We start from the raw sequence: 16,978 nt of genomic DNA, 5'->3' as shown, positions 1-16,978 counted from the left end.
TCCCTAGAACAGAGCAAGCCATATCTATCTAGGTCAGCTGACTCTCTGAGGCAGTATGCTCATTGCTTAGGACAACACCTTATATCGCCGTGCAAATATCCCTAGGAATGGGTGCTAGCCGGTCTCGTACTTGTTTTAGGAAAGCATTATGTAAAAAAGGAATACGAAGGAGTTGATTCTTGGTAGCCCACTACTTCCTGTTTAGGGTGTGAGTGTGTGGAGACTAATGATGAGGTTAGATTTCTCATTAGGATTTCCATCAGGTAATAATGGGGAGAGAGAAGAGTAAAACTCCATCCAGTTAGTGTTAATCTTTTTTTTTTTTTTTACCGGTATGCGGGCCTCTCACTGTTGCGGGGCACAGGCTCCGGATGCGCAGGCTCAGCAGCCATGGCTCACGGGCCCAGCCGCTCCGCGGCATGTGGGATCTTCCCGGACCGGGCCACGAACCCGTGTCCCTTGCATCAGCAGGCAGACTCTCAACCACTGCACCACCAGGGAAGCCCAGTGTTAATCTTTGTAATGGCTCTCCTGAAACATTAGGAAAAGGGTAGGGATTTGGGGCTAAAATTAGTCCCCCCCCCCATTATTTAGAGACTTAATTTACTCATGCTACCCCGATCCTATTTACTCTGGGATAAGAAAAACTGATTCTAGTATGGTTTAGAAAACACCAAACTGAGCTTAAGCCAAGGGCCAACATTTCTTGGAAAACATGTAATTAATGCCCAAAAGGACATATTATGACATATATCTTTGTATTCACAGTTGCTTTATTTGCACTTTTCTCAAAGGCTATTTTGCTTCTTTGTTATAAAACCCAGGGAGAAAACACCTGTTGTCTCTAGGCAGAAAAATAAAAGAATCTACATGGGTGAAGGCAGGGTTGGCTGGGTTTCTTGAGACATTTATTCAGCAATAAATAAACATTTATTCCAATGGCATGTCTGGCACTGTGCTCAGAAAGCTACAGAAGGAATTTAAGGACCAATGCCTGCCTTTGAGGACTCAGGCAAGCTCTGAAATGACCTAAGAATAGGCCTTAAGTCATATGTAGGCAAATACAACACAAGCCACATATGTCTCTCCCTTACTGATGAGTCAGCAGCATGTAGAACAGGCTCCCTTCAGAGAGGAAGCTGGAGGACATTACAGAGCAGAGCAAGAGATGAGGTAATAGCTAAAACCACTTAAGGAAATAATTAGAAGCAGGACACATTGGCAGGAATATCTGTAGGGAGTCTGTTTTGGTCTTGTGATGTGAAGTGATGGCCCCATCCAACAAAAGCAAATATTGATTAACCATGCCAAGCATATGCTGAGGCCTGGGAGGAATAACAACAACAGGAATAACAACAACAGACTACATTTATGTCACTCCTCAACTTACAAAGCAAGTTTACATGCATCTCACTTCAGGCTAAATGTAAAAATTCCAATTTAATTACCAGTGATGAAAAATGACACGTTCACCTTTGAAAATATTTTAGACTATTTAAACCCTTGCTTTCTACAGGGACTCACACTAAGAATAATATTTTAAGATATCGATTTCTAGTTGGTACAGTTATTTGAATGATTTGATAATTATTCCTAAATATAGGGATATGCCAATGAAGTCAAATTTACTCCAATTTCAACCATATCTATAATGGTGCTTAACTTTTCAAATAAATTGCTCTCTGGAGACCGAAGAACTTTAAAGTTTTATTCCATGAGCTAAGTGGGGCTCTTTTTGCCAGTTTGATGTTTACACATTCACTTCTGCTCTATGAGTCACTGAAAATCTTTTAAAACACTCATCCAAGGGGTGAAATAAGCATTACAATACCCATAAACTCATTCCAATGCTATCATTTGTCAAGTTTATGACTAGATAATGGAATTAAGATGAAAAGGTCATCTCTAAGATAACTTTCCCCTAAATATCCTATCATCCCCCTATGTTTTTTTTTTAATCTTTTAAAATATTTATTTATTTATTTTGGACTGTGTTGGGTCTTTGTTGCTGCATGTGGGCTTTCTCTAGTTGCAGCAAGCAGGGGCTACTCTTCATTGCAATGTGTGGCTTCTCATAGCAGTGGCTTCTCTTGTGGAGCACGGGCTCCAGGCACGCAGACTCACTAGTTGTGGCTCGCGGACTCTAGAGCATAGGCTCAGTAGTTGTGGCGCACAGACTTAGTTGCTCTTGGGCATGTGGGATCTTCCGAGACCAGGGCTTAAACCCGTGTCCCCTGCACTGACAGGTGGATTCTTAACCACTGCACCGCCAGGGAAGTCCCCCCGTATCTTCTTTACAGAAGCCAGAAAAGAGAAAGCAGCTTATTTAATTAATAAATTGATAATAAGCTGACTAACTCACGGGGATGCTTTTATTTTTAAAGCAACACAGCAGGGGAAAATTCGTGTCTTTATTCAAGCCCCAAGGCATTCTGTTGGAAATGTCCAAAAATAGTGAGGCTGTCTTCTTCCCTATGAGTCAGCAAGTGTGCCAGGAGCTAAGGCAGGCCAGAGACCTACCACCAACACAGGATTTTCCAGGACAGCAAAGGAGAATTTCTCCCCATATACAGAAACCACAGATCTTCTTTTCAGAATTCACTCTTTAATTTACAAATAAGTAAACCAAGCCTTAGAAGATGAACAGTCTCGCCCAAGAGCTCATAGGCAAAGAGTGGCAGAGCTGGGGCTTGAACTTCTGTCCCTTGACTCCCACCAGTGGTCATCCCAGCATCCCATGCTGCATCTTGCAGGCATGTCAAATGGCATCACTTTGCACAAGTTCTTTTTCTTTTGGGCAGTGCCATTCAGCTTGTGGGATCGTTATTATTATTTTGGGGTGGGGGGCTGCGTTGGGTTTTTGTTGCTGCGCGTGGGCTTTCTCTAGTTGTGCGAGCGGGAGCTACTCATTGTTGCAGTGCACGAGCTTCTCATTACTGTGGCTTCTCTTGTTGCAGAGCATGGGCTCTAGGCTTGCGGGCTTCAGCAGTTGTGGCACGCGGGCTCAGTAGTTGTGGCTCTCAGGCTCTAGAGCACAGGCTCAGTAGTTGTGGCGCACGGGTTTAGTTGCTCTGCGGCATGTGGGATCTTCCTGGACCAGGGCTCGAACCCGTGTCCCCTGCATTAGCAGGCGTATTCTTAACCACTGTGCCACCAGGGAAGCCCAGCTTGTGAGATCTTATTTCCCTGACCAGGGATTGAACCCAGGCCCTCGGCAATGAAAGCGCCAAGTCTTAACCACTGGACCACCAGGGAATTCCCACAAAAATTCTTTAATTGAATGGCTCTGGGGCCCACCTTGACATCCATGATACCAGTATCAGTTGCTTTGTTCAAACCTATAATCATATAATCTTTACTATATGGAATTTTAAGCATTATATCAAACAATTTTCATAAGCACTCTTTTCAAACATTTAATATCTTCAGTATAGCCAATATTCAGTAGGTTAAAGCTATTGATTTCTACAGAGTTGTTTGTTTTGTCTTGGTTTGCTTTGGTTTTTTTGAGGGGATGTTTGCAGATCAGGGGAGCATATCAGGATCAGGACAAATTCATGTATAATAAAGGATATTTCTCTTGCAGGGCTGAGAACCAGAACAGCCAGAAAAACAGGGCTGCATCTTGACTCTGGCCCTCTTCCCATCTGCTTCAGCATACGTTTTAAGGCTTGTGCCATATTACCTCAGCCATGAGCTATTTTTTTCCAAAGGAAGTTGAAATTAATTTGAAAAAAATAGGCCAGTTTTCCAAAGTGGACTCTCATGGGCTTTTAATGCACACTGTGTAAATAAAAGATTTGCTTTACAGCTCCCGAGAAGAGAAAATGTAAACAGGAACCAGCTGCTTGTCTCTAAGAGCAGATGAACACCTGCTTTTATTCCCGTTGTTTCCAGGGCCCCAGCAAATGTGCGGAGGTCCCAATGCTGGTGGCAGTGGTTCCCAGATTTTGCCCCACATTCGAATCATCTCAGGATTGCTTTAAAAAAATCCTGATACTTAGTCCCTCCTCCAGATATTCTGATCTATTTGGTATGAGGAGTTACCCAGGCATCAGGATTTTTAAAAGCTCCCCCAAGTGATTCCAATGTGCAGCCAAGTTTGAGAACCACTGCCTGTTGGACAGTTTGGTAATGACAACAACAGTCACTAAATCTCTAGTCGAAAAGGTGAATTTTACCCAGTTCCACTCATTAGAGGTTCCAGATTCATTCTGGTTCAAGATCAGGCTCTGACCCTTACTCAGCTGTCTGCTTGGGCCCATCACTTAGCCTCTCTGAGCCTGAGTTTCCTCATGAGTAAAATGGGAACAATAATGCTTATTTCATAGAGCTCTGTGAAGATTAAGTGACACATGGATATAGTATGTTTAGCACTTTGGTAGATGTTTTATTTATTTGTTTATTTATTTATTTATTTATTTTTGCCTTCATTGGGTCTTCGTTGCTGCCCGCGGGCTTTCTCTAGTAGCGGCTAGCAGTGGCTACTCTTCGTTGCCGTGCACAGGCTTCCCATTGTGGTGGCTTCTTGCTGTGGAGCATGGGCTCTGGGTGCTTGGGCTTCAGTAGTTGTGGCATGTGGGCTCAGCAGCTGTGGCTCACGGGCTTACCTGCTCTGCGGCACGTGGGATTTTCCTGGACCAGGGCTCAAACCCGTGTCCCCTGCATTGGCAGGCGGATTCTGCCAATGCAGAATCCGCCTGCCAATGCGCCACCAGGGAAGCCCTCATAGGTGTTTTAAATTGTTTCTGATGTAATTATCATTTAAATTCAGAATCCATTGAATTTCAAGTCTTGTAAATAAACAATTCATTTTTTGAGGCGGGAGGGAAGGAGGGAGGGTGGAAGGAAGGAAGGAAGGAAGGAAGGAAGGAAGGAAGGAAGGAAGACTTATACCATTTCTTTTTAAAAATTGTAGTTTCCCTAGTTTGGATGCCATGCTCACCAAACAATCTCCTGATTATGATTAGCTTCTATATAAGAAGCCTTCATCCATTTACTCACTCAACAAATATTTACTGAGTGCCTATTTTGTATTAGGCTTTATTCTAGGCGTGGGAGTACATCAGCAAACAAGAAATATTTCTAAGGGAGGAAGACAAATAATAAGGTTAATAAATAAACTATGTGATACGGTAGAGAGTGATACATACTATGGATAAAAATAAAGCAGAAAATGGGAATGAGGGTGATGGGGGCGGGGTGATTCTATATTTTAAGTTAGAGAAACAGCCCTAATCATGTATGTTATGATCCACAAGATAGTAGTCTTTTAATGGATTACAGTCTAGCTTTCTTTAAGCTGCAGTAAACTAAGTCTTTTTTGTGGGATGATAATGTTAATATGGTGAAATTATTTTTCATGCATTTCATACTTTTAAAAATTCAACACCATTTTTATAGGTAATTGGTCACTGAGCAAAAGGCAACCTGACAAGATGACGCTGAGTCCCCTACTTCCAATTGTCTTAGGTTGGGTTCCCTCCAAAGCAGACTGAGAGGAGGATTTGAGGTGGCGTTTTTAATTGGCAGGTGACCCCAGGAAGCTCTACTGCGGGACAGGTCCATGAGACAGGGAAGGGAAAGAAGCCACTGTGGTGTGTTAATGAGCAGACTTCAGCTGTGGGTGTGGGGCTCAGTCCCGTGAGGACCTCTGGGGACCATGTGGACCGAGCCCGAGGAGTGAGGAAGCTGGGGTGTATATCTGCCAATCCTGTCCATCACTGGCTGCGGGCTCCTCTGTTAGCATATCTAGAATACGGGAAGCATGAGGGTGGGGAATCAACAGTGTCTGCTACACTATGGCCAAAACCTCATATTTATATTTTACTCTCCTAATTCAGAATTTTTAACATAGTGTCTAAACAGAGTCTAAGCTGGGATATTCCTTTTCCCAAATAAGCTCTCCACAGGGTGTGGAGAAAAGGGAACCCTCCTACGTTGTTGGTGGGAGTGTAAATAGGTGCAGCCACTATGGAGAACACTATGGAGATTCCTTAAAAAACTAAAAATAGGGCTTCCCTGGTGGCACAGTGGTTGAGAGTCCGCCTGCTGATGCAGGGGACGCAGGTTCGTGCCCCGGTCCGGGAGGATCCCACATGCCGCGGAGCGGCTGGGCCCGTGAGCCATGACTGCTGAGCCTGCGCGTCCGGAGCCTGTGCTCTGCAACGGGAGAGGCCACAACAGTTGAGAGGCCCGCGTACCGGAAAAAAAAAAAAAAAAAAAAAACTAAAAATAGAACTACCATACGACCACCAATCCCACTACTGGGCATACATCTGGAAAAAACCGTAATTCGAAAAGATACATGCACCCCAATGTTCACTGCAGCACTATTTTCAATAGCCAAGACATGGAAACAACCTAAATGTCCATCGACAGATAAATGGATAAAGAAGATGTGGTACATCACTCAGCCATAAAAAGGAACGAAATTGAGTTATTTGTAATGAGGTGGATGGAACTAGAGTCTGTCATACAGAGTGAAGTAAGTCAGAAAAAGAAAAACAAATACCGTGTGCTAACATACATATGTAATTTAAAAAACGGTACTGATGAACCTAGTGTCAGGGCAGGAATAATGACGCAGATGTAGAGAATGGACTTGAGGACACAGTGGGGGAAGGGGAAGCTGGGACAAAGTGAGAGAGTAGCATTGACATATGTACACTACCAAGTGTAAAATAGCTAGCTAGTGGGAAGCAGCCGCATAGCACAGGGATATCAGCTTGATGCTTAGTGACGACTTAGAGGGGTGGGATAGGGAGGGTGGGAGGGAGGCTCAAGAGGGAGGGGATATGGGGATATATGTATGCATAAAGCTGATTCACTTTGTTGTAAAGCAGAAACTAACACAACACAACATATAAAGCAATTATACTCCAATAAAGGTGTTTAAAAAAAAAAGATATGGGGGCCTCCCTGGTGGCGCAGTGGTTCAGAATCTGCCTGCCAATTCAGGGGACACGGGTTCGAGCCCTGGCCTGGGAAGATCCCACATGCCGCGGAGCAACTAGCCCCGTAAGCCACAATTACTGAGCCTGCGCGTCTGGAGCCTGTGCTCCGCAACAAGAGAGGCCGCGATAGTGAGAGGCCCGCGCACCGCGATGAGGAGTGGCCTCCGCTTGCCGCAACTAGAGAAAGCCCTCGCACAGAAACAAAGACCCAACACAGCCATAAATTAATTAATTAATTAATTAATTAAATTAAAAAAAAAAGATATGGTATGTAAACGGAATACTACTCAGCCATTAAAAAAATGAAAGAATGCCATTTGCTGCAACATGGATGGACCTAGAGATTATCATACTAAGTGGAGTAAGTCAGACAGAGAAAGACAAATATCACTTATATGTGAAATCTAAACTATGACACAAATGAACTTATCTATGAAACAGAAACAGACTTATAGACATAGAAAACAGACTTGTGGTTGCCGGTGGCAGGGGAGGGGATGGATCGGGAGTTTGGGATTAGCAGATGCAGACTATTATATATAGGATGGATAAACAACAAGGTCCTACTATACAGCTCAGGGAACTATATTGAATATCCTGTGATAAACCATAATGGAAAAGAATATGAAAAAGAATGTATATATATGTGTGTGTATATATAACTGAATCACTGCTGTACAGCACAAATTAACACAACATTGTAAATCAACTATACTTCAATAAAATAAATTTTAAAACTTAAAAAAAAATAAGGGGACTTCCCTGGTGGCGCAGGGGTTAAGAATCTGCCTGCCAATGCAGGGGACAGGGGTTTGAGCCCTGGTCCAGGAAGATCCCACATGCCGTGGAGCAGCTAAGCCCGTGCTCCACAGCTACTGAGCCTGCACTCTACAGCCCGCGAGCCACAACTACTGAGATCACGTGCCACAACTACTGAAGTCCGTGCACCTAGAGCCCGTGCTCCACAACAAGAGAAGGCACAGCAATGAGAAGCCCACGCACTGCAACGAAGTGTAGCCCCTGATCGCAGCAACTAGAGAAAGCCTGCGCGCAGGAGCAGAAGACCCAATGCAGCCAAAAATAAAAATAAATAAATTTATTTTAAGAAATAAGCTCTCCATATTAGGATATAATATCATAGGTAAGATTGTGGGAAGAATGCTTAAAGTTATTCAAAGAGCAAGACTTACTTTTTTTTAAACATCTTTATTGGAGTATAATTGCTTTACAACGGTTAGTTTCTGCTTTATAACAGAGTGAATCAGCTGTACATATACATATATCCCCATATCTCCTCCCTCTTGCGTCTCCCTCCCACCCTCCCTATCCCACCACTCTAGGTGGTCACAAAGCGCCGAGCTGATATCCCTGTGCTATGCGGCTGCTTCCCACTAGCTATCTATTTTACATTTGGTAGTGTATATATGTCCATGCCACTCTCTCACTTTGTCCCAGCTTACCCTTCCCGCCCCCCGTGTCCTCAAGTCCATTCTCTACGTCTGCATCTGCCATCTGCGTCTTTAGAGCAAGACTATTTTCACACATCCTCAAAAGTTTCAGAAGCCCTAATTACCTGATGTGCTAATGACAAATCATTATTATCTATTCATTAAAGCAAGCCCTATGAGAACCACTAATGTGATTTAAATTCTTTAAAAATAATGAAGTTGCATTCTTTAGAAATAGTCTAAGATTTCTTTCCTTCTTCAAACTGAATTAATTTGAAATACTGCTGTGTTTTTTGGTTTTGCTTTTTGTTTGTTTTGTTGTTGTTACCAAATCTGATGACCTTCGTAGCAAATGGGCAACAGACAATGAAAATCTTTACATTCATTGTGCTGCAATGTTATAACATCAGTCAGGAGGACATTGGTCTTTCACGTGCTCTAACATTAAAAGCAAAGAATTAAAATCATTTACACAGGCAATTGAACTGAATAGGGGCTGGAAATTGTGGCTCTCTTCTTTTGTCCACTTACCCCTTTTTGCAAAGGAGTTTCTTTGTGCTTCATTGGGGACCAGGTAACATGGAACCCCAGTGGTGACGTAAGAGTGAGCTCACAAGATCAGGAAGAAAGATGCTCAGGAAGTCACTTAAGTAAATGTTGTGGTGGAAATTGGAACGTCAGCAAATCTTAAGGCAATATTACTGTTCATGGACTATAGTCAGATGTACCCAGGTTCAAGCCTGGCTCTACTACTTACTAGCCTTGTGATCAAGGCTAATAAGTAGTAGCCTTACTTCCTCTCTCTAAGCCTCAGTTTCTTCACCTCTAAAATGGGGATTAAATAGGACTGCATCAAAAGGTTGTTGTGAAGAATAAAAGAGAGAATGTATTTTGGAGCACAAAACACAGCCCCTGGCACACAGTAAGCACACAGTACAGGTAGCTCAACCAAGAGGTCTGGGCAGTAGACTAGGGGTAACAGGGTTCAAAGGGGGTTCAGAACAGGTGGTCACCGCACTGAGCTCTGACAGCCATTGCTTCTGCAAAGGCCCTGGACTTTAAAAGCCTCTTTTCTTAGGCCATCCAGTACTCTCCAGATCAACTGATCTCTTGGCGCAGACACTCTGAGCATTAGGGACCCACCTGATTAAGGGGATGGTTGATTTCTTTGAGACAGAACAAAGCTACATCAGTGCTCATGTCTGAATACAAGTCTTATCTTTCAGACAGTGCAGGTAACAGAAACTTGGCCAGACTAGAGTCCAAATTTCACCTCTGTTACTTCCTGTATGGCCTCAGCCAAATCACTTAGCTTCTCTGAGCCTTAGTTTCCTCATCTCTGAGTTAATGATCATACCCACTTGCAGACAACAAGGCATCTAAAGGGTGTCACAGGGCGGTTGCTTCAGTGATGCCTGGTATTCTCCTGACACACTTAAAGCCCATCAGAGAACGTTTACATCCAGGGGAATTTTACTAGACCGGGTTCTAAGTTTCACTATCCGGCCTTGAAATGAGGTCCAGGTCTCTTCTTCATCTGAGTTTTTACATACTCCCTAACAGATTGGGCAGAAGACCTGTATAGCAGCTTACACAAAGCCACAAACTTGGACTGACTTCTCATTTATTTGGTGATGGAGTCTTAAGTATCTGCCACTCTGATTCAGTTCTTGACTTGATAATACTCTTCAGTTTGAAAGAACCATCCCTAACTGGAAATGACCCAATCTGAGACTGGTAGGGACCCACCCATCCAGTGAACTGAATCAAAACTCTTCTCTGCCAGGACATCAAACTGTATTTATTTGTGTTGGGGGATAATGGCCTCTTGACATTGCCAGCCTGGACCTGCCTCCTGGACTCTTATCCCACCCACCCACAGAAATATGCACACCACCTCCTTAGGGATGGTCCCCTCCAAGTGCTTGATAAGTCCAATATTTGTTCATGGTCTCAAACATAAGTGTGGTCTTTAAAAAGGGATGCAGTGATATTTTTATGAGTGTTTAATATGGTTTCTCTTGCCTTTTCCAGGGAAAACAGAAGCCTATTTGGAAGCCATTAGAAAAAATATTGAATGGTTGAAGAAACACAACAAAAAAGAAAATAAAGAAGGTAAGGAATTAGTGTTGTTATAAATTGCAAAGTTCTCCAATTTGTCAGGAGCTCTTATTTTTTATTTTTTTATTTTATTTTATTTTGGCTGAGCAGCTTGTGGGATCTTAGTTCCCCGACCAGGGATTGAACCCCAGCCCACAGCAGTGAAAGCATGGAGTCCTAACCACTAGACTGCCAGGGAATTCCCAAGAGCTCTTATTAAAGATTCCCACAATTGGGCTTCCGTGGTGGCACAGTGGTTGAGAGTCCGCCTGCCGATGCAGGGTACACGGGTTCGTGCCGCGGTCCGGGAAGATCCCACATGCTGCGGAGCGGCTGGGCCCGTGAGTCATGGCCGCTGAGCCTGCGCGTCCGGAGCCTGTGCTCCGCAATGGGAGAGGCCACAACAGTGAGAGGCCCGCGTACCACAAAAAAAAAAAAAAAAAAAAAAAAGATTCCCACAATCAAATTAGGCTAACGTCCCCTCTCGGGGCCCAAAAGACTCTAGGTGCTTCTCAGATGCGGAAGGGAATAGACCTCCATTTCTCTTATTTTTCAAATCAGCCTTTCAGGCAAAGGCATTTTCTTTTCTTTTCCATTTTATTATAAAAAATGTCGAACAGGAGCAGAGAACAGTATAATGAATTACCATGCATCCATCACCCACCTTCAATAATTATCAACATTTTGCCAATCTTGTTTTGTGTACCCACCTGCCCCCCTTCTCTTGGAGTATCTTAAACAAAGACGTTTCCTGAGCACGTATTAGGTGCACCCTGCAGTCACGAAGGTAGTCGCTCACTTAGTTAAAATAAAACACAGAACCAGACTCCGTTCTGAGTGTAAGAGATGTGAAGGACCATAAGATGCAGCCCCTCACCCCCTGCCAGGTTGCTCACACCATCAATAAACCTCCGGTGGGCACTGCTCAGGGCTAACACAGATAACATGGTGGTGCAAAGGAGGTGAGAGGAGGGGGCACATCTCCTTACATTGGGAGAAAGAGCTGCAGGAAAGCCTTTGCTGGAAAGGCAAGGAAGAATTTACGTACGAGTGAGGAGAGATAGAGGCAGAGGGAACACTCGTGCAAAGACATGAAGGGACAAAACAGAGTGATGCATTACAGGAACTGCAGCCAGTTTTTCAGGAGCACTGAGGTCTGCAGACAGGGCTGGGGAGGTGGGCAGCGGCCAAGTCAGGAGGAGGCTTGTGCACCCTGCAAAGGAGGTTAATTTTAGCCCAAGGGCTTAAAATTAGGGCTTAATTAGGTTAAGGACTGAGAAATCTCTCTGGCAGCAGTATGGTTACAGATTGAAAAAATAAAACCCCAGGGCTTCTCTGGTGCCGCAGTGGTTGAGAGTCCGCCTGCTGATGCAGGGGACACAGGTTCATGCCCTGGTCCGGGAAGATCCCACACGCCGCAGAGCGGCTGGGCCTGTAAGCCACGGCCGCTGAGCCTACACGTCCGGAGCCTGTGCTCTGCAACGGGAGAGGCCACAGCAGTGAGAGGCCCGCGTACAGCAAAAAAATAAAAATAAGAATAAAAAAAAATAAAACCCCAGAAGCCAGGTGAGAGATAGGAAGTAAGGATCTGGAGCAGATGTAATGCGGCTTAAACCAAGGCAAAGCAGAAGAAATAAAGAAGAAGGGAGAGGCTCAAGAGCTATGTGGAGAGAGGATTCTAGTATGATTCCCAGGTGTCTGGCCAGAGCAGTTGCGAAGTGATGCTTTTAAAATGAGATTAGCATTGCTTTTCAAACTTGAAAATTCATTCAAATCACCTTTGGAGCTTCCAAATATCCTAATGCCCACAAGACCACTAAATCAAACTTGAGGGGCAGGACCCAGGCATCAGTATTTTTTAAACTTTCATGATTGCACTGTGCAACCAAGTTTGAAAACCAATGAGATAGAACACAGTGGGAGCAAGAGGTATGTATTTTCAGCACCCCTTTAGCCTGTGATCATACAAGTTGAGTGAGATGGAAACAATTATCAGGTCTTCACACACACTTTATTTGGTTCAAAATGATACGAATTTCTGCGCTATCAGCTCCATTAAAGTTCACATGAACCATATTTCATCAAATCTGTCACTGACTGAAAAATGCACCATTGTTTCATGTACCACTACAGAAGAAAAATTAGAACATGCCATCAATTATGGCAAAGGCTTTAAACATTTTTTAAAGTTTATCTTAGAATCAGTGTAATACAGTATGTACCAAAATACATTCTGAAACCAATGTAAATTGTAGGGACCAACCATTTAGAGTATTTATGTTATTTCTTTCACTTACTAACACATGAATCTGACTCCTGGTCCTAATCTGCAACATCCTGCAATTCAGTCTTCCATTTCCAGAAACGACCAACCTAGTAAATCATGGAACCCTAGTGCATGCATATTGAAGGCTCTGTGAGCAAGCTTCCGAATGACAGTGGTGGGTATGAGGCTCCCTTCTGCCTCCAGGAAGTGAGGGTGACATGCAGTTCACCCTTCTGAAGGCAGAAACAGAGAGCTCTTCTTCCACTGCCTTCGTATGTGCTCTGCCTGACTTGGGCAATCTCTCAAAGCCTGTGGGGACCCAGTCCTAGAACCATACAGCTTCTGCAGCTGTGGGAGCAGGAAGTCTTACTATTGGTTCTGACCTTCCTTAACCTCTGCAGATGCCCTTTGCTTGACAGGGGCCTGGGTGACCTGAATCTCCTTCCCAAATCCAGGAAAGGGAAGTCCATGTGATGTGACAGTGAGGAAGATGATGAAATCTTATGGAGCCTTAAAAAGAAAGTTTGTACTTTTAGAAAAGTGAATTACAGCCCTTATCTCTTTTGAGCCTTACAGCCTTCAAACCTCCTTTAAGTAGCAAGTTAGCTACTCCTAGTGTACTCTAACAGCCAGCTAGGGCAGAGCTGGGATGGACTCCAATGGCCTTTCCTCTGCACCGTGCCAGTTTTCCCATGGCACACAGTGACAGCCATGCCATCAAGAGACCATTTTTCCATTTCAAAAGAAAGCCCAATATTTTCCCGTTTGTCCATTCAAATCACCTGGACCACTTCACAGCTGTTTGGGGGAGTCTGCCTTTTGTCCCACTAAAGATATTGACCCAGAACCGATTCTGAAGAACCAGTGATGATTAAAAGGTGTCTCTTGGGCTTCCCTGGTGGCGCAGTGGTTGAGAGTCCGCCTGCCGATGCAGGGGACATGGGTTCGTGCCCCGGTCCGGGAAGATCCCACATGCCGCGGAGCGGCTGGGCCCGTGAGCCATGGCCGCTGAGCCTGCGCATCCGGAGCCTGTGCTCCGCAATGGGAGAGGCCACAACAGTGAGAGGCCCGCGTACCGCAAAAAAAAAAAAAAAGTGCCTCTTTGTGCCCTACGAGTCAGTCAGGAATCAGCTCGGGAGGTGCACACAGAATGTACACTCAGCTTGATTCTCTAACTCGCGCCTGAGAGAAAGGGAAAGTCAACAACCAAAACAAAACTGAGCCTTCAAACACTTATTGAATGTTCTGCACGTGTTAGATGCTTCATATTCACTACCTCAAGGCCGTAGAGTGGTCAAGGCAGTGACTACAGACAGACCTGAATTCAGAACCTGACTCTATTATGACCCGAGCAAGTGACTTACCTCCTCTGTCCTGTTTCTTCATCTCTGAAACGGGGACAGTAATGCTTTCCTCATGGGGTTTTGTGGGGAGCAAATAAGATGATGGCTGTAAAGTGTCCAGGGCTGGGAGTTCTCACTTCGATCCTCATGGCCGAGCCCAAACTGAAAGGAGCAAATGCCCTCCTGGGTGGAGAGAAAACAATCTCTCTCTGAGCCTCAGCTCACCACGGTATGATAAACACCTGGTGCTTGTACAGAGGTCCTTCAAGTCTGGTTTTCCTTTCATGCAGGGGCTTAAAGATGCCCGAGTGACCCAGGTTCAGCTTCTACTCAGGGTAGCTAAAGGTGGCCATAGAATGCTCTGAGCTTTTGTATCCCCCTCTCTCCTTTCTCCTCCATAGGATGTATTGTATGCAGCCACTAAAAATGGTGTTTCTGGGGAATATCAATGCTCACTGTGTAAACTGAGTGAAAGGAATTAGGTATAAGGTTGAATGTACGCTGTGATCATAACTGTGTTGAGAAAGATACATCCAAAAGCTAAAAGGAAACAGAACAAAATATCCACTCTGGTTATCAATGATTAATAGAATTCAGGTGATTTCAATTTTATTTTCATGTTTCTGTATTTTCCATATTTTAAAACAATAAGCATATAACACTTAAAGAATCAAGGGAAGATGTGGGTTTTTTTTTCAAGCCTTCAGAAAGATGCCACCAGCCCCCTCCTTACTTGGTTGAGGATCTCTTGGTTTTTTGTGGACGGTTCAATGGTTTACCTAACTTTTTTGTTTAAGTCGGACAGAGGAACCACAAAGAGGTTATGGTTTCGTTTTTCACTCCATGCATGTAATTCAAACAACATGAAAATCAAGGTAATTCTTAATGCGGAAAAAAAAGTGGGTTGTCATGGCAACATGGGCTTAACCAGTGTAACAAGTTCAAGTCAGAACACCTGGTTCTGATTATAACTTTTATATATATATAACTTTTACTAGCGGCGTGACCTTGAATAAGGCACTTTAGCTTTAGGGTCTTGTAACCCCAAGTGTGTTTCCTGAGCCAGCAGCATCAACATCTCCTGGACCTTGTTTAAAATGCAGAATCTGGGGCACCACCTCAGGCCTACTGAATACACATTTGCAACTTTCCAAAAGCCCCAGGTGATTGGTATAAATATTAAAGTCTGCCAAGGCCTGGTTTATGAGCCTGTTCCCTCTCTGGTCAAATGAGAGCTGTTCTCCCCATCTGAACACCTCGAAAAGTTGTGATGAAGAGCAGGTGGGATAACATAATGCGTGTAAACATGATTTGAAGCTGCAAACTACAGCACAAATGCCAAGAACTAAAATGCCTTCCAACGTGAAAGACAGGGCATGGTAATGATGTTCTACAAAATGCTTCTTCGTTAATGGTAATCACTGTAATGGGCTGTGCTTTCCTTATCTTTGCTCATGATACTCTAATGATATTTTCCAGATTATGACCTTTCAAAGATGAAGGACTTCATCAACCAACAAGCTGATGCTTATGTGGAGAAAGGCATCCTTGATAAAGAAGAAGCCGACGCCATTAAGCGTATTTACAGCACCCTGTAAAAATGGCAAATGACCCAAGAGTCTTTTAACTGTTTCAGGAAACATAGTGTAGCTTAAAACACTTCTAATTCTGTGATTAAAGTTATTTTGACCCAAGGATTATTAGAAAGTGCTGAATTTACAGTAGTTAATCTGTTAGAAGTGGTTAAAACATAGCTTTCTTGCCATAAAACTATCCAAAAAGTAAAGTTGTATGTAAGCTGAGATTTTGTATATAGAATCCTTATTTCCTTATAGATATACATTTTATAAGCAGATCTATGTTGCTTTGGAAAAGCCTGTAATGGACTGAACTTAAAACTGAACGCTCATCCCACTGTGTCACACATATAAGCACCCCCTGAAGAATTAGGGGGTTCTGTTTTCAAGGCATGCTGGGTACCAAAGCACCTCGTAGGATATCTCTGTTATAAGATGTCATTTCCATACCTCTTTCCTTTTGGGAGTTTAAATAAATTCACATTTCCTCATAGCCTCTATAGCTTAAAGTACAGCCATCTGCTTTTTTGCCTGCTCCTGCTGGCTCTTTATCAGGCCCAATGGCACAGAAAGGAACCTGAAAAATGGGCATAGGATTTGCTGGATTTATTAACAATTCCCCCCCACTCTCAACATTTTCTATTAGTGAGTTTTCAAACATTGAGTTTTTCTCTTAAGAGGGATGCTACCTATGTACTTTCCAAGACAAGTGAGGTCATAAACGCTACATAAAGCAAGATAAAAATTGATGCCAGGTCTGAGTTATCTAAACGGAATTTGATCCAAGCCAAGGTTTCTCAACAGAGAGCAAGAGGGCCAGGAAGTAGGGTAGATATAGAGATAAAAATCATTCCCTCCCCTGTGAACCAAAGCTGGTAGACGAGTTCCCCTAGAGGACAAGGTTAAAGAATGTCAGATCCCTGCAACCCCTCTTCCTCAGCCACCACCACCAACACAGTCCTGGAAACAACACACAGTGACCCAAGGTCCTCCGGAAATGTTAATGCTTTGAAAATGTATTATTCAGTATAAATTAAGTACATAAATATTTTTCTACACATTTCAGTTGAAAATCATAAAAATAACTTAATATTATGTATATCAGCTGGCACTACTTCAGATGGCTTCTGACACCTGTCTTGAACGTCTCTACCTCATATTCAGTTTTTGGTGAGGACCGGGGAACATACAGGAAAGCTACAAGAGGCTGTTTTCACAGGGAGGAGACCACTGCTGCTCTTCCCTACTCTCTCTAGAATTGCAAAAACAAAAACCACAGCCTGACACA

At 43.6% G+C, this 16,978-nt stretch overlaps 1 protein-coding gene across 1 annotated transcript in view; it reads left to right on the top strand.

Annotated features, from left to right (window-relative positions):
* Positions 1-16,746, top strand: part of SCG3 (secretogranin III) — a 39,473-nt gene extending 22,727 nt beyond the window's left edge. Inside the window, exons 11-12 of the mRNA XM_079912089.1 lie at positions 10,439-10,519; positions 15,593-16,746. Of these exons, the coding sequence (XP_079768215.1) occupies positions 10,439-10,519; positions 15,593-15,711 (200 nt within the window). The 3' untranslated portion in view covers positions 15,712-16,746. The remainder of the gene's footprint in view (positions 1-10,438; positions 10,520-15,592) is intronic.
* Positions 16,747-16,978: the final 232 nt, after the last annotated feature.

Source organism: Stenella coeruleoalba (assembly GCF_951394435.1).
Source record: "Stenella coeruleoalba genome assembly, chromosome: 2".
NCBI lineage: Eukaryota > Metazoa > Chordata > Mammalia > Artiodactyla > Delphinidae > Stenella > Stenella coeruleoalba.
This window is presented reverse-complemented; position numbering and strand designations above follow the sequence as displayed.